General features: G+C 39.2%; 1 protein-coding gene across 2 annotated transcripts in view; it reads right to left on the reverse strand.

Moving 5' to 3' along the window:
• The window catches only part of TAFA1 (TAFA chemokine like family member 1), a 484626-nt gene extending 462009 nt beyond the window's left edge, over positions 1-22617 (reverse strand). Inside the window, exons 1-2 of one of the 2 annotated variants that reach the window (XM_072720498.1) lie at positions 22066-22617; positions 19973-20093 (exon numbers count right to left, since the gene is read on the reverse strand). In XM_072720498.1, coding sequence (XP_072576599.1) covers positions 19973-20090 — 118 coding nt within the window. In that variant the 5' untranslated portion in view covers positions 20091-20093; positions 22066-22617. The remainder of the gene's footprint in view (positions 1-19972; positions 20094-22065) is intronic. The other variant, XM_072720497.1, reaches the window with a different exon arrangement.
• Between the last annotated feature and the right edge of the window lie 251 nt (positions 22618-22868).

The following is a 22868-nucleotide window of genomic DNA, read 5'->3' on the forward strand; positions in this document are numbered from 1 at the left end:
TTTTTTCCTTTCTTTTAGATGATACAAATGATTTTACAGACCTCCCCTTTGTGTGTCTGTAGACCTTGCCCTCCTTTGCGGGCAGAACACAGTCCTCCTGCACAACGCAAAACAAGAACCAGAAACCCTCGCACAACCTGGAGGCACTGAGATAATGTTTGTAGCTGGTATCATGGGGTCTGCACACAATCCAGAAATGTTGCAGGCCACCACATTCTTTTGTTGATTAACTGTCCTAAACCTCTTTAAAAACTGGGCCAGGCAGAAACCTAACAGTTGGCTTTTGGACAGGAGTCCTCCTTCTCCCCAGGTTACCAGCCCCCCTGAATAAAGCCCAAACTTCTTTCCAGTCAAAACTCATCTCTTGATTGATGATCTTTCGGGTGACAGGTAGCTGAATGAACTCGGATTAGCTGACACCAGGGTAGGTTTCTGTAATAATCCACATCAGGAAAACACTGCCTTGGCCCAGGAACAGCAGTGGAGATGGTGAGAAGTTGGTGTCTAGATATATTCTGAAGTTAGGAGGCATAGTTCTGGTGATAGATTAAGTGTGAAATCTGAAGCAAGGGAGTTGAGACAGATTCCAAGATTTTTGATGTGAAGAACAGAAGAAAGGAATGGCTATGCACTGAGATCAAGAAAAGTATGAAAGGAAGAGTTTTGGGGCCAGGGGTAGATGAGGTTTATAATTAAAAGAATTTCACCTAGGCCAGAGACCAGACTAGGCCCTGCCCAAGTTCAGCATGCCCCAAATCAGTATGGTGGTAAGATTCAACCAGTGGATCAATCACCACTCGGCAGGGAGTATCCTGAGGCAAATAAAGTGTCCAATGACAATTTGGTTTGGATGATTGCTAGGGTAATTTCCAACTCTTAAGATACTTAAGTATGATATTAAAATAACAACATATGAAGGAGTGTGTGTGCGTGCGTGCTTGTGTGTGCGCGCGCACATATGTATGGCAAAGAGATAATCTAGAAAGTCCTTTAAAATCTTGACAAAATAATTGCTTTAGCCTTATCCCACTTCCGAGAGGTGGAAGGTCAGACACTGAAACCACATTTCACAAAACTAACCCCGCTATGTGACTGTTGTCTTCCTGAACCATCCATGGGAAAGCAACACTTGTTAATGGCATTTGTGACAGATAAAGTGGTGATGGATTAAGCTGTTCTTCCTTTTTCTTTCTTTTCCTCCTCTAGATTCACAATAGTGAATTACAGCTTTTTCTTCCCATTAAAACAGTCTTTTTCCCCCTTTCTTTTAGCTAATAAGGAGAAACCCTGTACCTTCAAAAACAGCTCTCAGGAAACCTAGCTCACCCTAAAATAATGTTTCTTCAGCTGAGGTCACTATGGATTATGAGAATGCTTTATTAAAGGAAGGGGAAGAGGAATAATATTACTGTATTCCTAGGGTTTGAAAAGAAGTCATTTAGCACCTAGAACTGCAATGTTCCCTGCTATCACTTTTTCCTAGCTTCATTAATTTTTTTTCTTCCAAAGTCAGCATCCACCTTTACAAGCCTTTGTCTTTTGCTGTCATAAAAGCATTTATATGCATTAATCCTTGACAAATGGGTGCATTTGATCCATAACTGATTTCTCTGCCCGACAACTAGAAACAGATACAGTATTAAAATGAAAATAAGAATAAAAAATACCGAGGATAATGTAAAAACATCACCTACTTACTCAATATGCCCTATAAAAGTTTTATCTGAAGAAAACAGCAGCATCCCAGATAGTGTAGTAGTGAATGCTTTGACCTTTTATTCACAGGCGACCCTTCTTAACAGTGAAAATCAGTTCACAGATTAGATTCATACAAACGAGAGGGTGGAGGGAGGGAAAGAGAGAGATGGAGCAAAGCATGAGCTTTAGGTGTTTGCTGGGGGAAGGAGATTCAGAGGAAGAAAAGGTCAGAAACTCCCAATGTCTCAAAGGTTTGCTTCACATTCACTCAGCTGTGGAGCTGGGCCTGGTAACATCCAGTTATTCAAAAGTCAGCTACGTGCGAAGAAACAAACAAAACTGGGTGCTTGGTGTCACATTGTGTTTTGATTTTTTTTCTTTTTTGACTCATTAGCTAAATTATCCTCTTGCTTTTAGAACAAGAGACTCAAATCTCTGGACCCTTCCCCAAATACTGAAATAAGCTAAGCTATCTAAACTTGGATATCTGTGGCTGCCTGGGTGGCTCAGCGGTTGAGCACCTGACTTCAGCCTTCAGCTCAGGGCATGATCCTGGAGTCCCAGGATCAAATCCCACATCAGGCTCCCTGAATGGAGTCTGCTTCTCCCTTTGCCTATGTCTCTATGTCTCTGCCTCCCCCTCTCTGTGTCTCTCACGAATAAATAAATAAATAAAATCTGTAAAAGAAATAAATAAACTTGGATATCTGAGAGTGGAAAAGTACTATGACAAAGAAAATACCATTTCCTAACCATTTAAGCATTTTTCGATTGCCATGAATGCTGCACAGCCAACATTGCCCACTCTTGGCCTTCCTGGGCTCGTGATAAGAACACATTTTATGGGGCCTTACCATTGAGTTGAGCCATCTGGCCAAGGGCTGGCCAATGAGTTGTGAGCAGAAGTGACATGCATCACTTTTGGGCTAAAGGATGTATTTGCTGGTCCTACCTCCCAAACTCTGTTTTTTTCTGCCATGATAACAGTATACTATTTCAAATAGATACTTCTCTTAATTCTGGATTGAAGATAACATGAAACATAGCTTCTAACAAACCTCAGGGAACAGAGCATGAGTCAGACATAAACTTTGCTAAAATACAAGATTGCCTTGAGCAATGGAGATTTGGAGCTGATTGGTTGCAATGTATCACCTGACCTATTGTGAGGGGCATTTATTTCCATCTTAATATTGTTCATCACTATGAAAACAATACTGGCAAAAGTAAAGAATTTTAGTAGTATAGTCGCTTAGAGCTTGGGATCTGGAATCAGATTACCCCAGTGCAAATCCTGGCCTCACACTGATTACCTGCACACTTCGGGCAAGTTATTTAAATTCTCTGAATGTTATTTCCCTCATCAGTGGAAAAAAGAGAATAAGAGTAGCCACCTCCCAGTGGGAAGTGCAAGGATTAATGAAAGAATATGGAAATCTTAGCAATACCAGGCACCTAGTAGCTACTAAATAAAAATCTATATTTAATGTGTAAATACATCAGACACAATTAAGGAGTTAAGTTAATTTTTTAAGGATAAATTATATTTTTTTCTCCCAAAGTCGGTTTCAACTGGATCTTCTGCCGTCTTCAGAATATTTTCGTGCATTAATCCATGACAAAGGACTGCCATTTCCCTGATATTGTGATCTTCCTAAGATTATGCATCTGCCTTCATAACGCTGTTATCTTGGACTCTTTGCTGTCCAAACTCCACCCCTAATTCTTGGTATTCCTATTTCTTCTGGTATCATCTAAGGCTTATTTTTTTTTAACCAAAGCCTTGACCCATATCTTAGATTCTTCCCACCAAGAAACAACTCCCCCAAGGAAGGAAGGGGAGGTGGAAAGAGGGTCTTGGAGCCCCTCAGGCAACACAGTAAAAAGACAGAGATGTTTCCCTTGGTCAGAACCCCAGTACACTTACCCAACACCAGGTTTAAGATTATAAACATTATGTGAATCTTCCCTTCCAAATGTTCTATTATAATGACAACTCTCTTTAATTAGCATTTTTAAACTGCTTTCTGTTGATGAATAATACCATACCCAGAAGAAAGAACTTTACACCAGATCTTATTCACACAAACAAGTACATCAATAGAGCTTTCTGCTTACAATAATAATAAACTACCCTTACTTGTTTTCAACAATTTAATTAAATACAATTAACTCTAGTTTGTTTTGGCAACCTATTAATGTCACAATTGAATATAAATAGACTCATGAAAAGATTAAAATTAATAAATCCTTTACACTACTGTAAAATTACTCCAATGCTCTGCTTGCCAGAAATACTTAACGGCGGTTTTGAAGTATGTTAATGAGGACAGTAAAAAAGAGATAATAAAGTTTTATCAAATAACTGAGCAAGGCTTCTGTGAGGCTTTGACCTCTTCAGAAGAGAGCTCTTGCCTATTGGGTATAGTTCTTAAGAGACTATGAAACACTAATTGCAAATTTATCACCATCTTACAATATCTTTAATCCATGTTTCTAACCGTATAGGCTCTTCTCTCATGCTAACTTGAATTCCCTAGTGTCTTAAAACATAAGAAATTAACCATGGTACTTGTTTTTGGTTTTGTTTTTGTTTTTTTGGTTTGTTTTGGTAAGTCTCAAAATATTAGACCGTGTGATACTTAGGCAATCCTTAATATACATAGATATAGATTTGTATTCATAGTAGAAAATATGGGGTACACATATGAGTACACATAAATGGTACCGGATAAAGCCCATGAACATTTACGTATTAATGTGTTTATCAGTATATACCTGGGTTTCTTTCTGTAGTTGATGGGCCCTATGATAAAGAGTGCATAGGTTATCATAAGAACAGCGTTAATGGAAAGAAAAAAACACCTGAGGAAATACAGATAAATACTATCAGATTTCAGTAGACTGGTGGCTCTTTTAATATAGTTATAAGGATATAATCCATTCTGAGAAACACAGAATATCAATGCTGACTTTTGGAATATTTCCCATTAATGAGTTATTGGCCAGATGTTTAAATTAATTAACCAAACCTCACCATTTTTTGTATCACACAGACTCTACCAAACTTATTGATTATAGCACCCTCATCAGTAATTACATATGAAAATGCCGTTAGAAGGAAGGATGCTGTATGTATTGATCTATTTGTACCAACTTAGAACACATGGCCAAGCATCACATACTAAAATCTAAAATCTATAAGGTACTTATCAAACTCCACAAAGAACAAATAATCCAGTCAAGAAATGGGTGGAAGACACAAACAGACATTTCTCCAAAGAAGATATACAAATGGCCAACAGACACATGAAAAAATGCTCAATATCATTTAGCATCAGGAAATACAAATAAAACCACAATGAGATACCACCTCACACCAGTCAGAATGGCTAAAATGAACAAGTCAGGAAATGACAGATGTTGGTGAGGATTCAGAGAAAAGAGAACTCTCATACACTGTTGGTAGGGATGCAAGTTAGTGCAGCCAGTCTGGGAAACTGTATGGAAGTTCCTCAAACAGTTTAAAATAGAGCTACCCTACAACCCAGCAACTGCACTAAGTATTTACACAAAGGATACAAATGTAGTGATCCGAAGGGGCACCTGCACCCCAATATTTGTAGCAGCAATGTCCACAATAGCCAAACTATTGAAAGAGCCCAGGTGTCCATCGACAGATGAATGGATAAAGACACACATACACACACAATGGAATATTACTTAGCCATCAAAAAATGAAATCTTGCCATTTGCAATGATGTGGATGGAACTAGAGGGTATTATGCTAAATGAAATAAGTCAGTCAGAGAAAGAAAATCATTGTATGATTTCACTCACAGGTGGAATTTAGGAAACAAAACAGAGGATCATAGGGGAAGGGAGGGAAAATAAAATAAGATGAAATAAGAGATTCTTTTAACTCTAGGAAACAAACTGAAGGTTGCTGGAGGGGAGATTGGTGGGTTATGAGGTAACCTGGTGATGGGCATTAAGGAGAGCATGTGATGTAATGAGCACTGAGTGTTATATACAACTGAGGAATCACTGAGCTTTACCTCTGAAACTAATAATACATTATATGCTAATTCATTGAATTTAAACAAAATTCAGTTTAATTTTAGTAATTTTTAAAAATCTATTTATTTATTTATTCATGAGAGACACAGAGAGAGCAAGAGAGGCAGAGACACAGGCAGTGGGAGAAGCAGGCTCCATGCAGAGAGCCTGACGTGGGACTCGATCCCGTGTTTCCAGGATCCTGCCCTGGACTGAAGATGGTGCTAAACCACTGAGCCATCCAGGCTGCCCCAGTTTAATTTTAAAAATCTGTATCTTTAATCTGTGCTAAGTACCTGGAATTTATTAAACGAAAGACTCAGCTGTGATCATAAAATTAGTAAATAAATTCAATTTGTAAAAATTCTAGGTGCATCCTTTTTTATAGAATAAAATATTCTGGATGTATGTGTTAGTATCAAGCGCTTCTCTACCATCTTTATTTTGACATTCCTATACATACATGATATAATGAGATACCCTAGGCTGGATACCTATTGTATGGCAGGTATAGAACAGACATCAGCTCTACTTTTTATGCAAGCCTGCAAAGTGGGGATTTTATAAACATGAATCCTCATTTTATGGGTGAGGCAGAGAGAACTACACTATTCATCCACATTTAGAGCTAATAGTGTAATAATGATAGAGGTAGGAGGTAAGCCCCTGGTTTACCTTATACACAAAGATGCTCCTATCTCTATAGGTTCCTTGTGCCAAAAGTAACGGATGGCAAAGAGGGTGACATCAGGTAAAACATCTGCAGGCATGTCAACTCTACTCAATTCTCAAAGATAAAAAAGAGATATACCACACTTACTCTGAGTTAAAGGGTACTTACCCTGTTGCAGGAACTGTTTCATGTACTCTATATGTATTAACTTGCTTAATTATTTAAATCATTATTTTTAAATGAAGAACATGGCCTACCTTGAGAGGTGAATTAAATTACATAAAAAAGCAGCCTAGACACTTAATGGACAATATGTTTCATCACAAAATTAAACAGATAAGTCCATGTAAGTCACTTTGCACAGTATGCAACATAACAGATGCTAAATGATGTTTGTTTGAGGGGTGGTTGTGGTTGTTTTTGAAATCATCTCTATCTCTTTTAACAACTCAATGATTGTATTATATCCAGAAAGATTCAGAGGTTGAATCTGGGTTAATTAGCAATGTCTGCAGTGGTATAACCATAGAAAGAATGGACTATGTGTCAGGAATTTGCCATCACTAGACACAGGGATATTTTGGGGAAACAGAAAGAGATTTATTTTGATGATGAGAGGAACTCAAAGGGAGACTTCAGATCTGACTATATAAGCAATTTCTACCTAGCATATTACTGAGCCATGGATCTGACAAGTTTAATGTGAAAGACAGCAAATTCTGTATTTTAGCAAAAAGACACTACTGTAAATGATCAAACCACTTACTAGAAAGGTCAGCCCACTTTACAATATTCTAGATAATTTATAAAGTCTCAACATGATAAATGTCAAAAAAATCTTATCAAAAAGTTAAATTGCAGTTAGGGAGAATTCTTTTCCAGTGTGAATGATTTATAACTTCGTTTGAAGTAAAACAGAAAATCTACACTAAAACTGAATCTAATAAATGTAGATTTATCCTATGTTGTTCCTTTGTCACATGGAGCACAAAAAGAGTCTCCAAAATCTGAAAAAAAAAAAAAAGAAAAAATACCAGGAGACTGTAAAAAATATTTGAATATGAGGTGCTATTACTCCAGTAAGGAAAGAAAGTATATTTTCAGCCAGTCCTATTGCACCTTAAAATTAAGACCAAAGCAGTACTCAGCTATCCACAAGACTCAAAATTATTGCATAATATAGCCAAGCTGAATGCCCAAGACATGGTTGCCTGCTAACTCAGAACATTGCCCCTCAACAGAGAAATTTGTTTTGTAATTTAAATTAACCAGGAGCAGCTTGCTGATATTCCTAAGTGCTAAAGTAGTACTTGGTTGTGATGGCAAGAGCACATGAGTAAGAGTCAAGGCCAAACCTAAGTTTTCCTTTCAGCTCTATTACTATTATCCACAATCTTGCAGTGTTTTGTAAATGGAGATAATAGTACCACCCATGTAGGGTTGTGTTATCAATCATATGCCATATTATAAGAATCAGCTCCCATTAAGGCATACCCACAGCTGATACTCGGTAAACAAGCTGTTATTCAGAGACTGGAAAAATTCTCAGTTTGCCCTCCTAAGGTAGATGACTTTGAACAAATTAATTAACTTGTTTTTTTTTTAAGATATTTTTTATTGGCAAAAGGGAAAGATGTTCTATCTCACAGGTTTATCGTGAGGATTCAATGAAACATCAAATGCTTAGGATCCTTCATTCATTCATTCACTCAGCAGGTATTTATTTGGCCCTCACCATGTGGCAGACTGTGTCACACATTGCCCAGACTGCTGGGCTCCCTACCCTCTCTGAGCTGACAATCTAGTGGTAAGAGCAGGGTTAAAACAATGATTATAATAAAATGGCATCACTATTCATTAGTGTGGAAGTGTAGTTCTCTGCACCTAGTAAGTCAATATACATTTGTCAAATAACGAATTTTAAATTTGTTGTATATGATAAATAAAAATGATTATCCTCAGGTTTTGATTTTGAGATATTTAGTTTTCTCTAACATAATAACCAGATTTTTATTTTATTTTTTTAAAGATTGTATTTATTTATTCATAGAGACACACAGAGAGAGAGAGAGAGAGGCAGAGACACAAGCAGGCTCCATGCAACAAGCCTGATGTGGGACTCAATCCCGGATCTCCAGGATCACACCCTGGGCTGCAGGCGGCGCTAAACCACTGTGCCACCGGGGCTGTCCAATAACCAGATTTTTAAAATCAATGGTAGTAACATATTTTGTCTTTTTTACACAAAGGTTATAACAATTCAAAGGTATGAAAGGCCTTATGGGACTCAGAGAATTTAGCCAGACAACAGTTGCTGGATTTTTGTTCATTAACTGACTTGCTTTCCATAGAGACTTTAATGGTAGATACTGGGACTCTTTTCTTCCATCTTACCTAGCTCTCCACCTGTGACCATCAGTGTACATTGATAAGGTGATCCTTACATTACAAAACTGTAACAAAGAAAAAATAAATCTTTCCTTCCCTTTAATTGTAATAACACAAAGTTTCTCCACTTGGTTTAGGGTCAAGAGCCATCCAAGTCACAAGACTGCCATATCTCCACTACCTGCCTCTAGGTTTACTTGTTTTTTCCCTTTGGTTGAACCAGCCACCCTCCATCTTCTCCTGCTAGCTGACTTCCTATCCAACATTCCAAGGCCAACACAAAATCACTCCCTTCATGAGGGCTTCCCAAATCCACTCTGCTCAGAACAAGTGGCTTCATGCTTTATGATCACAGAGCACCGTTTGGTTAGAATTCATATTAGAAGACTAAGACTCTGCATCTTAGACAGAAATACAGAAGAATGGAGAAAGGAATAAAACATTTCTAGAGGAAATAAAGAGTTTTAGAACTCTCTCAAATAGACAGAATTGTCTAAAGCTTCACTATCTTAAACAGTATTTACAAGACACATGCGGCTATTTAAATTTTGATTTAATTGCAATTGGTTATTTTTCTTATTTTTTAACGAAATACTTTATGGCATGTACTTTTTTTTTTTTTTGAGAGGAAACAAACTCTGGAGATGGGCAGTCAATGAATCCATGACAGAGATGGTCAAAGACTCCCAACTTGCATGCCAATGTCAATCAACTGATAGGCGGTGACTGAAGAAGGATTGAGAAAGATTCTGAAATCACATCCTAGCTCTATGGGAAAAGTCACTGTGATTGATTACCTCAGCCTGTGATAGATGGAGGGCTGGAGATTGGCAGCTTGTATGCCATAAATCTGCTCTTACTTCCAAACAATCCTGGGAGTAGCTGTCAAAAATGTTGCCCTACAAATGTTCACCCAGTGACCTAGTTTCTCAAGCACATGTCCAGTACATGGCGTCTTGCATTTTCATCAGATAAAGAGATATAAGAAGCTACAAAAACAATTCACCTAATAAGACCTCATCAGAGAAGCTTCCAAAAAGCACCTTCTCCTGTCTTACATCTTATCATTTTATTTCAGAAAAAATGTTTTATTTTTATTTTTTTGCCATGCCACATATTCTTTAATCCAGAGTTATATGTACTCTCTTGTTACAATTTCATAAAATAGTGGTATTCAAACTTTCCTGTCTATAGCATATCAAGGAGATGAAATACCCAATTCCTATCTGTTTCTACTTCCCAGTGGAAAAATACTAGGTTAAATAAATACTTGGAAAGATACACTTATGAACTATTAATTTTTTTTATAAAATAAGATGAGTCTATTAACACGTTCACATATTATAAAATGATGCCCTATGGATATAAAAATAAACCAAAAATGTCATTTACCTTGAGAATTATGTTACATACATTTACAGGCAGTATATAAACAATGTCACTATGTAAGTGTCACCATAGAAATAAGTTCGAGAATGATTACATATACAGGTTTTCCAATATGGATAGAGCTAAATATTTTCTGAACCATAATTCAGGAATGTCTTAAAGTCTATTCTTTGGTAAATCTAAAATCCAAAATATGCAAATATGCATCATTACAGACTATAGGGTTAATGAAACAGCCCACAGCAAATTTAATTGATAATGATGAAACCAAACCAACACTAATTTATAATTAAAAGGCAAAGACCACAGCAATTCAAAATCACTAACAACTCGAACAACACTCAAGATACACTGGTAACAAATTATCCCTCCCAAAATTGCATGAATTCTAATTATTTGCATGCAGGCTCTTTGCAATGTTTCCAAGAGCTGGCAGCCAATTTTATTAATAGAATACTGAATTAAAGAAGCTCAGTAAACCTTAGTTACATGTCATTCTAATAGAATGGTAATTCAGTTGGTATACTAATAAGTAGATTGTATTCATATACAAAATAAATGCACATGAAATCTTAAAAGAACAAAAACATAAAAAAAAAACCAATGTCGAGTTTCAAGGTAAATTTATAACCCACTAATGGACTGCAGACTAGATTTTGAGAACTTTAATAAAGTATTAAATTAAGGGTTTTATACAAGCAACATTACGCTGCCTGGTGCTTCCCTCTGTTTCATTACATTTATAGTTTACTCTTTCTGCCAAACTTTAAAGGAAAATTAATTTGTTTTTAGCTAAGGTTCAAATGAGACCTCTGTTCAGGCCATTGGCTTCATTATATAAATGCTCTTTGTTTATCAGACTCCCTTAGTAGCTCTGTTTATAGTTAGTAGCTGTATACAAAATGCCTAGGGACTCAGCACTTTAGCATATCGGGTATAAGTCAGGGTAGGACAAAAACACAGGCACAATTTTAAAGCAAGTCAAGACAGACGTGCATATAATTCTCCTTTTAGCCCACTGCCTTCACCTCTCTCTACCCTGCTTGCATAAAAGGATTTGATAAATTCATTGGAAATCAAAAAATTTTGGAGCTGGAGATAATCTTGTCTAAGGTCACACACTAAAAGCCCACAGGTGGGATATAGCCATGAGTCGAGTTTTGTTTGGCCCACCTGACATTTATTTAAAAGATAAGGAAATTACACCTAAAATTCTAAGTCTCCAGCTTGTTCCAAACCATGGGATGATCTGGTCACACTGAGCCCATCTCGGGCATAGCTAAGCATGGGATGTGCCCCCAAAGCGCACATGCTCTTCAGCTGCTACAGTCGTTCCCGGGCAGGTCCAATCCTTTTGTTAACTGGCTGGTGTACGAAGGTATTTGCCTTGTCCATCAGTGATGGACAAGAATATACTTCGTGTTTGCGGGATTCATAGATGGCCTCTTTGGACCTTCTCTGCACAGTATGAAAACCATTGCTGGGACACCTGTGTGGCTCAGCAGTTGAGCATCTGCCTTCGGTTCAGGGACTCAGGTTTTGATCCCAGGGTCCTGGGATCTGCTTATGTCTCTACCTCTCTCTGCATCTCTCATAAATAAGTAAATAAAAGAAAAGAAAAAAGAAAAAGAAAGAAAGAAAGAAAACCACTGCTTCCTTCTACCCTTTTACTGGAGTCTTGCAGTTGACCATTGTGAGATCCTGAATGCTCCAAGTGTCCTACCCCTGCTGTGGTGATCCTTCCTCATTATCATTCAATATAAAACAAGGCTTAATGCCCCACTTTCCTGCCAGTATTTGCATTTTCAAAGGATGTGAAGTTCTTGCCCTATTGTTGAGAAAATATTTATTGAATACTTACACAACATTTATTCAGTGGGAACTATGACCTACTGGCCTGCTGACCCAGATCTAAGATACATCATCAATTTCAAGAGCATTGAAGTCCTTTTTCCTCTCACTGTGTGGCAGCTCAACTAAACCTGGGAGCTGGCATTCTGTATTCACTTCAAAGCCTATGACTCAATCCATCCATTCTTCACCCACATGAGGGGAAAACAAAAAATCCTTTGGGTGTAGGCAAGCTCAGTTAGCTTGCATTTATTCTTGGGTGAAATGGCAGCATGCCTTAAAGAGAAGGCCTATTAAGGGCACAGCAAAGGGAAATGCAGGTAATATCACCTAAGTAGAATAATGACCTTGGCTGAAGATCTAGGTCTTCCTCCCCTCCAGACTCAGGGTGAGGTTTGGATTAACTCCTTCCCTTCGTGGAGGAAGAATCTGCTTAATGAATGGTCACATCACGCAGGGTATTTATCCATCTTCTGAGAGAAAATCGCTGTGATTACATCAACTCTCTTTTCTTTCTCTGGACCCTTATTATATAAAGAAGCAGAAGGAGAAAGAAATAGTAGGATAACAGGGTTCTCTCTAAGTGCTTTGAGGACACTAACTTTAGAGAATCTAATTAGTTTACACGAATAGTTAACAACATAATTCATTTTCTTTTTACCCCAAAGGAAGGAAAAATTGCTGTTATTTCTCCCTGCTACAAAGATGAAGTGAATTTTTCTCTTGATGTCAAAGAATTTGAAAGCAGAAGGCCTTTCCTATTTCCTAAGAGAAGTTTCCCTTCAGTCCTTTAAGACCACACTTATAATATTTTTTAAATCTATAGAAAAAAAAACTCATGCTGTGATTGAAAACTTCAGGGATTTAATTTTTTACTACATTTGTAAGCATATTCTTTGGGTTACTTTGGTTAACAGAACTGCTGTCAAATAGTATATAGAGTTAATAACTGCACAAAGATATTGCACAAACGCACACATCATATGCATGTTATACTAACATTTGAATATTTATAACTCTCTACACTTGAGGTATCCCTTAATCATAAACACACACATAGGTACATATGCATCTATCCCACGCACCCACACACAAGCAGTAATAAACGAGGGAGAGTTTAAGATTTTACCAGAACATTCATTCTTTCTTTCCTTAATGTAACAAATATTTTTTGAATACCTATTCCCTGTCAAGTTCCTTATTAAAAGTGAGAGATAAGAAGATGGATAGTACAGTGGCTCACACTTCTCAATGCATGTGATAAGAATAGGAACTTTAGATATTACCCAAATAAAGAAAAAAAATGTTTGGAAAATTTTAGTTAAACACAATCAGGTTTTCTGTCGGCAAATCTTACCAGAACTTGTATACACTTATATGCACTGCAGATCTCCAAGAGTCGAACATATCAGATACTGACACTTAATAGCTTTTTTCCAAGGAACATCTTGAGGGTACAGTATTTTGTGAACTGGAAAATGCTGGCCTAGACATTTTATTGGATTAAGGCTCTTAAAAGGAAAAGGACTTCATGACACTTTCCTACCCATTCCTTCTTCTTTCTCCTTAAACTGAGAACATTGATACATTTCTAATTTTATCATAAAACTCTCTATAGCTAATATTTTAAAATTTTATTTATTTAGTTTGAAAAAGAGAGAGTGCACAAGCAGGGGGAGCAGCAGGCAGAAGGAGAGGGAGAAGCAAGCCCCCTGCTGAGCAGAAAGCCTGATAGGGTGCTTGATCCTAGGACCCTAGGATCACAACCTGAGCCAAAGGCAGACACTTAACCGGCTGAGACATCCAGGTGCCCCTCAAATAAATAAATCTTAGGAAAATAAAAAATATAAACAAAAACCACATAATTTATAAGCAATAAAAAATCATCCTAATCCTACCACCAGGCTTAAGGAATAAGTACATTGAATGTTTTATAGCCTTTCCGACATCTTTTTATGCCTGTGCTAATATTTTTTTCTGAAATTATTTTGAAATTGGGTATGGTTTTGTTTTGGGTGTTTGTTTTTGTTTGTTTCACTCAGTAGTATATCATGGGTTATCTTTCGTTAAGAGTACTTATAAACACATCTAGTTCTTTGCAGTGGCTACACTGAATTTCATTGCCCAGTGCACAATGATTTATTATACCAATCTCTTTTTGATGGAGATATACCCCTCCCCTAATTATTTGCCATTAAATTAACTAAATCTTTACATACATTCTTTTCACACCTGTCCAATCATTTTCTTAGGATAAGCATCTCGAAATGGAATTGTGGAGGATTTGCACATTTTACATTTTGGGAGACACTGCCAAATTGTTTTCAAAAAATGGTGCACCGATTTGCATACTCAAGCTTTGAGATTTTCACACAGTTTAAAACTGGAAGAGTTTTTCAAAAAGTTCAAGTTGTCATCTTAAATGAACTTTAAGAAATTAACAAGTGAAGACTAATGTTCACATGTGCCACTTCCAAATATTTGTTTTCAGGGTGGTATAAGATCAGTTTTCCTTAACTATGAATTGAGACCATAGGCTTGAGCTCACATAAGTAACAAGATTTACGTAGCACTATAATAATTTTCTTATAAATTCAGGGGATTGACAGGAAATATTCATTTATATCTCTACTTGGTTTTGATACTTTGAGGTCTTAGCAAATGTCCATAGCTGCACTCTGACTCTGAGACAAGGTCAATAACATCAATCAGATGATCAATGGATTATCACTAGCACCAGCTTACACCAAATAACAACTTGTCTGCTCTAATCCTTAGGTCAATTCACTACACTTAGCAATCCAGTACTGGTAAGAATTCTTAAAAAGCCAATATGCAACCACCGTTGTTCTGATGATTTCTTTTATACTACAATCGTAAAACAATCCTTTATTGTAATGTGCCTTTGTATTTCAACACATATTCCTTAAGCGGCTTTCAATAAATATTGAATAGTGATGTAGAAATCAGTATAAGATATACAAGCATGCTTTTTAATATTTTAACAAAAAAAATCACACCTTTAAATGGATGATGATATTCACTATGTAATAATTAAGTCATAAATGAATACTTCTAAATACATAGTTTGCTTAATGCAGTTTTAAATCAAGCCAAGTATAACTTACATAGACAATTCTATTCAGAGTCATCCTTCCATATATCATTTCCATACACACCTGTCAATACAATAGCAGTGACTCGAGAATAAATGATTCATTAGGCACTTATAACTTCTTGTCTCATGTAATTTATCTTTATAATTTTAAATTACTAAGGAATCCCAAGGATCTTTTCTTACTAAAGTATTTTGAAATGATCCATATTTTATTAAGTTTCAAGAACAACCCCCCACGCACACACATACCCACACATTCGAAATTAAGTAACCATTAAAATTACTGTCATAATTCATATATCCATAAGGGGGAAAAACTAATTCTAAATCAGAAAGTTACAACCAGCAAACCATTCACCCTTTTTCACCTGTTATGCAACAACTGATGCTTATAAAGAGTTGAAGCTGTCTGTTTAAATAACCTGAAACAAGGGAACACACCACTTTTGGGTTTTCGTTGTTTTGTCTGTCTTTTTAAAATTACGTGTCCCCTTCTAGCTTTAATATATATATTACTAATAATAATATATAAGTCCCGGGTATTCTTCAAGTTGTTAATTTCTTGTATCATCCCCAAAATAAAAACTTGATTTAGCCGAATATGAAATTATTGAAATTACAAATCTGTTAATCTACGGCACATTTTACTCATCGACTGTTTTAATCCTTCTTAACTAGTGAGTAAGTGAAAATAAATGGTGCATTCCTAATACCATAAATATGAAAAATAGAAAGTACTTAGGGACTAGAGGGGAATCTATTAAAATCAGCTCGTTTTCTAGTTAACATATTCTCATTCTGTTTGTGTACTAACCCACTGCATTGAGAAGACGGATCTCAAATTCACGGCCTCACAGAAACATGGTCCCGATTTCATGTTTTGACAGCAGAAATTGGCCCAAATCCCTCACCATTTCCCCTACAGGACCCCGACTGGCTGGTGCCATCCAGGTGCAGCATAGTCTGGTGAGGGGAACATCGCATCAAATTCCACTCATCTGTCAGTGTAGTGGATTATTTCTTGAGAGACTGAAATTGGCTGCTTGGGCCGGGAACACCATCAATCTTACTGTGTAGGGGATGGCGAGGCTGCCCGTAAGAGGCTGGCAAGAGGGGGGCCGGCCGTTCCTAAGCAGGTGAGGAGGCAGCTGTAAAGCCTTCACTCTCGCCCCATTCAGGGCTCTCAGGGAAAGATTTGTCATTTTTCACATTTCCCGGATACTTGGTATGCATACAGTGTCCGGCGGCTCCTGCTTTATGAAAGAGGCGATTTTTCAAGCTTAGGCAAATGTGGCAAAGCTCAGGGTCTGCCCCGTGTCTCATTTTTTCTCATCATGTCACTTGTTTTAACTGATTTGAGAAAATGAGATTATGTTTTTCCTTTTTGCTCATTTATCCAGCTATTTATTTATTTATTTGCTCATTTAGGGGTGGATTGTCACAGATAACTGGCCCTGATTTCTCTCTTGTTTTCATACACATTTCATTAGTGTCCCTGAAGATTGAAGACCCACAAAGGGAAACATCACAACTCTCATCAAAAAAAGCATACGTTTGCTCTTAAAATCAAAACAGATTGTATTAAAGGAGATTGCATTTCTGACTGAAATAATCTAGGATATTGCTGCGTCCAAGATCTATCGCTTTAATCTTTGCAGCTATTGTTGAAAACCCAAGAAAGTTGAATAAGCCTATTACATAGAACCGTTGGACTTTCAGTTTGATATCATTTTAATCTTTCTGTATCTAGAAAAGAGTATATACGTGTGTGTGTGTGTGTGTGTGTGTGTAGTTTCTTAATCAATGAATCTGAAATAGACCTCAAATGTATAAGCACTTGGGGCTGAAACTGGGTTCTGTGCTACAATTTCTTGGGGTATCTGACATACAAATCAAACAGGCCTGAAAAAACAGGTGATAAAAAGCAACTTCTACCAGTAGACAGTGGAAAAAACAAATATTGAATTCAATTTTTGTCAGAGCTTAATAATTCGTTTCTCAGTTGAAAGTTATAATATTTTGGTAACCAGCCCCATAAAGTTTGAGTTTACTTATTACAAGTAGCTGAGCCATAACCTCAGATCAAAAAAAAAAAAATCTCCTGTATTAACTGATGAACAGAGATCATCTAAGTGAAAGCCCAGTGCAAAGTGTACTCTGTTTCACAACTACACACCTCAAGCTTAAAAGACATGCAGCATTTGGTGATATAGTCTAGCCCCGTAGCACAGATTTTTTTTAAAAAATCATGAGACGAAAACAAAATTTTTGTCCTATATGGACTATTAGCTCTATGAACAGCAAACCTTGACTCATTCAGCATCTCTGACACGTACCTTTGTAGTCTATTAAGTGGAGATGTCAGGAGCTACCGCTATTTATGAAGAACCTCCCAGTCTACAAAGCACTGTCACAAGATTATTTTATTTACACCCCCACAATATCCCTAAATGGGAAATCAGGCCCAGAAGAGAAAAGTTGACTTCCCCAAGGTCATGCCACTGTATGGTAAGCAACAAGGATGAGGGCCAGTCCCGAGCTCTGCTGTCACCTGTCACCACGTGCCACCTCTCACCAGGTCTGCCGTGCCCACCTTTCAGAAGGGGTTTGCAGTTCAAACGAGTCCATGGATTGACATGACCGGGGAGTCTTCACAAATTACGGGAAACGGTTCGCACCGCCCCCAAAGAGGCTACTTGGAATGATTGTTTGGCACCCTGGAAGACAGGATGCCCTCCTTGCAAAACAGGCCAGGGAGGTGCCATCAGGCCGACCTGACTTCCAATGGCAGTTATTGGCTGTGCGGGCTCACACAAGTCACCCGATCCCTCAGAACTTCAGTCTCCCGGGCAACAGAAAGATTGGGGGCGGTGCACGGGGTGGGGGTGGGGTGGGGGTGGGGGCGGCGCCTGCTGGGGGTGCAGGGGGGCATTCCACCTCCTTCTGTGCGCACGAAGAGGCACCGCGTGAGAGGTGCCTAAAACACTCCCAATCGTTGTTTTTTGTTAGGAATTCTTTACTGTTAAGTATTACAATGAAGGCAGATTTCCCGCGTTCCTTGCAGGACTGAGACGGATCAGACATTGTCGCCAGCCCAGGCTGGGGGACTAACCGATTGGAGGTTGAGCCGGAGATTCCCGAACCCACGTTCGCCCTGCCCCCACCTGGGCACGGAAGCCTGGGACTCGGGGCTGAAGAGCCCAGAGGCAGAACTGCACCCGCGGGCGGGGGCGGCCGAGCGGGGTCCACGCCCACCTGCGGGGCCGGCAGCGCCCCCTCGCCTTCCCTCGCCATCCCTCGGGGACCCGGGACGCGGGGAGGGAGGGTGGCCGCGGGCCTGATGCTGCCCGGGGCTCCGGCCGTGCAGACCCTCCCCCTCCTGCTCCTTCATCCTCCCTCCTCCTCCTCCCCCTCCCCCCACCCCTCCTGGGGGGAGGGTGCGCGAGCTCCCGCAGCTAACCAGCCGGCGCGCTCCCTGCAGCCCGGTGCGGGCGCGCGGGAGGACCCCGGGCTGCACCCTCGCTCTCTCCGTCCTGCCCGGAGCCTGGAAGCGGAGCCCCGGGGAGGCCCCCGGGACCACCCGCGGATCCCCGGGAGGTGTGGCTGGACCACGACGCCGACCAGCCCAGCACCGCTGCCCCGGCAGGTTGCGCACCCGGGAAGGCAAAGGCGTGGACGCCGCACCGCGCCGCGGGAGCCGGCCCTAGGACTGGGAGGAGGCCAGGAGGGCATCGGAGAGGGGATGCAGGGCTGGCAGTAGTTCAGACCTGAAGATCAGGAGCTCGGCGGTGCAACCAGTCCCCAGGGCCCGGACTCGGCGATTTGGGGCGGGGGCGGGGGGGCGCAGGTGCAGGGGGGCGCAGGTGGGGGGGGGGGTGTGAACGAATCCCAAGGCTGACGCCAAACAGAATATGGAAGGAAATCTTTTCAGAGAACCAGTGAGGGTAAGGACCTTCGAGCTGGAGGGCTGAGAAAGGCAAAAAGAAAGAGAATAAAATCCAGACTGAAGAGTGAGGCCATGGAAGGGTAAGAAACACACTTTAAACAGAAAGACGAAGAAAGACAAATGCGTCCGGAAATCAAAATTCAATATTGGGCTGGGGGGGGGGGGGGGGGGGGTCAGGCTAAAGGGAACTTGTTCCTGAAAGTGCCAAGAAAGAGAGAGAGAGAAAAAAAAAAAAAAAGCCACCGAACAAACTGGAAGAATTGAAAGTGAAGGAAGGGAGAAAGGAAAGGAGACAAATTAAACCACACAAGAAATAGTAAGTTATTTTTACATTTCTTTTTTCATCAACAAACTACTTCCAAGGTTAGTTTTGGCAATAACGTTCCCAAAAAATTCTTAGCCATGTACACACCAACATTATTATAGTATGGACACTGGATAGGATATCCCGGGAGTATAGACACATTATTGTACTGGTTGCAAACATCATATATAGCCTCTCTAAAAAGCCGCCTTGCAAGTTATCCCACCGTCAGCAGAGTATTTTGCTATTGGCCAAAGTATCCAAAAACCAATGACTTAGACTTTTTTAAGGTGTGAGTTAGAGTGTAGGGAGGCTCTTAGAGGAAATCTTTTTTTTTTTTTTTATTTCTGAGAAATTCGTAAGAAATACTTCTAAGGCATTTTATTATCCCCCTCACCTTTCCCCAAAGTATCCAGCCAACAATATGTCTTGGAATTCAGAGGCAAGCTGCCCGCACTCTAGCACTTTCTGTCACTTACATTCAACCATCTGTTAAGGTGACAGCGCTGAGACTGGAGGCTGCAGTGGAGCTAGCCAGGCACTTACCTGGTCTGTGCAGGTGGTGCTGCTGGAAAGTGTGCTGAAGAGATCCATGGCAGAGGAGCACTGCACAAGCACTTATCCACAAATACAGGACCCAGGACATCGCAGAGACCATTGCCATTCTCTAAAGAGAACATGAGACAGCAACGATTACCCCCAGCTTCAAGCCCCCAGCTCAGTCAGTCCCACTGATGAGGAAGGAGGGTCTCGGACGTCATGTCCCCTTTGCTACTTTGCCGGCTGGAATTAATAACCCAGCAGAGGTCATGCCATGAAGTGGGCTTCAAGGAAAGCCCTCTCCAATAGATCACGAATTCTTTTAGAAATTCTGCAAAACCAAACTCCAAGGACTGCCAAAACACATAAATAAAGTTTTTGACTACCGGTTAGGCGGTTTGAAACACAGTATCCTGACTATACATCCTGTTTTACACGATGATCTTTAAACTATAGTTATTCCAGGCATTGAAAAGCTGCATACTCCTGTTGGTTCTAACTTCATTGTAAGTCTGACATAAGCCTGAAAGGAAAGAGTGGATTCTTTTTTTTTTTTAATTCTACAGTCATGAATTTTTAATCATTCTGCTGTCTTCTAAACTAAGTAATCATTTCTCAGAGGCATGTTGTAATCTCCTGATAGAGCCGGTCTTTTTGGCTGGACTTAAAATCAGAAGGAATTGTCTTCAGCCAGAATGAGTTTCAAATGCAAGATCTATGCTTCCATCCTAGAGCGAGCCATAATTTACAATATTACTTTGCCTCCCAAGATCCCATTGTGGCATGTGTTGTATAGTGTTGATGAATATGCATACACAGGTGGTGTATGTATTTATGGATGAACATATACCTTTTCTCAGGCGCTGAAACTTTGACAGTCTTATCTGCACCTATAAAGATCTTAGAGCTACAGAGGCTCAACTGCGCTGCATATTGTCCAATTTCTCAAACAACACCTTATGCTGCATTTCATATTGCCAAATTAATCAAACTTGAAGCATCGTCCTTACTCAGCCAGTGATATGGAAGCATTTTCTACACGAGAATCCAGTTAAGTATATTCTTTTTCTCTTAGAGAGCTTTGCGAACCGGATTGTTCCTTTTAAGAATTTTTCCACTGTTAAATTATACACTATAAGTATCTCAACTATACATTCAAAATCTGCTAGTGACCTCCCAGCGTGGTTTCTTTATCCATGGAAATTGGCACTCTTTCAAAAACTGTGATGTTCAGAAAGCAGAAATATACATTGTATGTATGTGTGTGTATACAGACATAATAGAAGATAATTTCTGGGCTTTAGGAGGGAGATGCAGTCTTTAAAAGGGGGTTAAGGACTATAATAGACAAATGGTGACAACCATAATTAAGTGCAAAGTAGGAAAACATTATTTGCAACAGCATGGTGCCTTTCATGCCTCACTCTGTGTTTCAGATGGACCATTCACTTTATAATTAGTTTCGCTGCCCGCTGTTTACTTTTGTACACAACAGATTTAGCCTCATTGTCTTCAGAACAATCAGTATAACATAGATGCATTCTCTTCAAAAGAGATAAATAGCAACACCCCTTCTGTGAATCTTAGGAATGCGTTTAGGGGCCTTTTCAAAATACCCTCCAAATGATAGAAAGACAAAATAGAGGTGACTGTGGCATGCATTGACTACTTGCGAATTTCAGTTAAAATGCACTAGGAATTCATCTAAACTTTAAAAAAAAAAAAAAAAAAAGCCTACCACAATCAAAACTTAACAGTTTTTCAATGACTCTGCTTTCTCTTGCTCATTTCTTCACCTCCATAGCTTTTAGCACCTAAAAAGATTGCTGTGACTTCACATTTGCAGTATTTTCCTTCTTTTCCCTTTTTTTTCCTTCTTTTCCCTTTTTTAATTTAACTTTCTCCAATTCTCAGTATCACTTCCAAGCAAGGTTCCTGCATATCACTCTCCTTGCTCACTCTCTCACCAAGAGGTTGTCTCTATGTTAATAGGTGTTTTCCACTAAATAATGCATCCAGCTTTACATAGTTCTCTAGATATGACTGAATAGGTTACAAATCTGCTTTCTGAATCTTAAATCCTTAAAGAGGCTTCTTACCTGAAAGATCCAGCCAAGAGCAGAGTACTCTATTAGTGTTCATTGGAAAGCTCTAACACTTTCTAAAATCCATCTGTGCACAACTGGAGATTTTTTTTAAGAGCTTCCCAATAATCTTCTTTATCAGGATTTAAAAAAAATATGTTTTTCTCTTCCAATGCTATTTCCACAGTAAAGAAGACATCAGGTTCATTCAGCCTGTATTGTCAGAAAAGGAGCCAAGGTTTGAGGGGTGGAAACCTTGTCATTTTCACCTTTAAATCATCTCCTGGCGTCACCTCTGCTTGATGAGACCTTTGAAGTGATCCTGATGAGAATCAGTTTATAGTTAATGACGGAACATCCCCAGTCCCATGCATTCGGGGCAGAGTAAGGCAGCAAAATGTAGGAGCAGGGCTGCTATACGGTGCTGTAAGTAGCAGTAGTCTGTTTCAATACATCCCTCCTCTGTAAAGTATCACATGTCTTAAAGTGACATTACCCTCTATTACAGCTACAGTGAATTGTAATGCCTGCCCACTAACTCTTCAGCAACTCAAGCAGCACTTTAACACTATACTGCCTGGTATGTTGTATTAGAGCTTTTCCCGATACCGTTCATTTGCCAAAAGAGTAAAGAGGGAAGGAGAAACAAAAGAAAAGGCATACTGCAAGATTGTGATAGTGTTCATGGGTGTTAGGCTTCCAATAGTAAATGCAAAAGTGAACTACAGGCCATTTCTTACCTCTTCGTGTTCTTTGAACCAGTACTTTAACCAAAAATATTGTTAGGCTTATACAAATTTAAGTCTGTCGATTGTTTT

The sequence above is a fragment of the Vulpes vulpes genome, chromosome 9 (assembly GCF_048418805.1).
Source record: "Vulpes vulpes isolate BD-2025 chromosome 9, VulVul3, whole genome shotgun sequence".
Classification (NCBI taxonomy): domain Eukaryota; kingdom Metazoa; phylum Chordata; class Mammalia; order Carnivora; family Canidae; genus Vulpes; species Vulpes vulpes.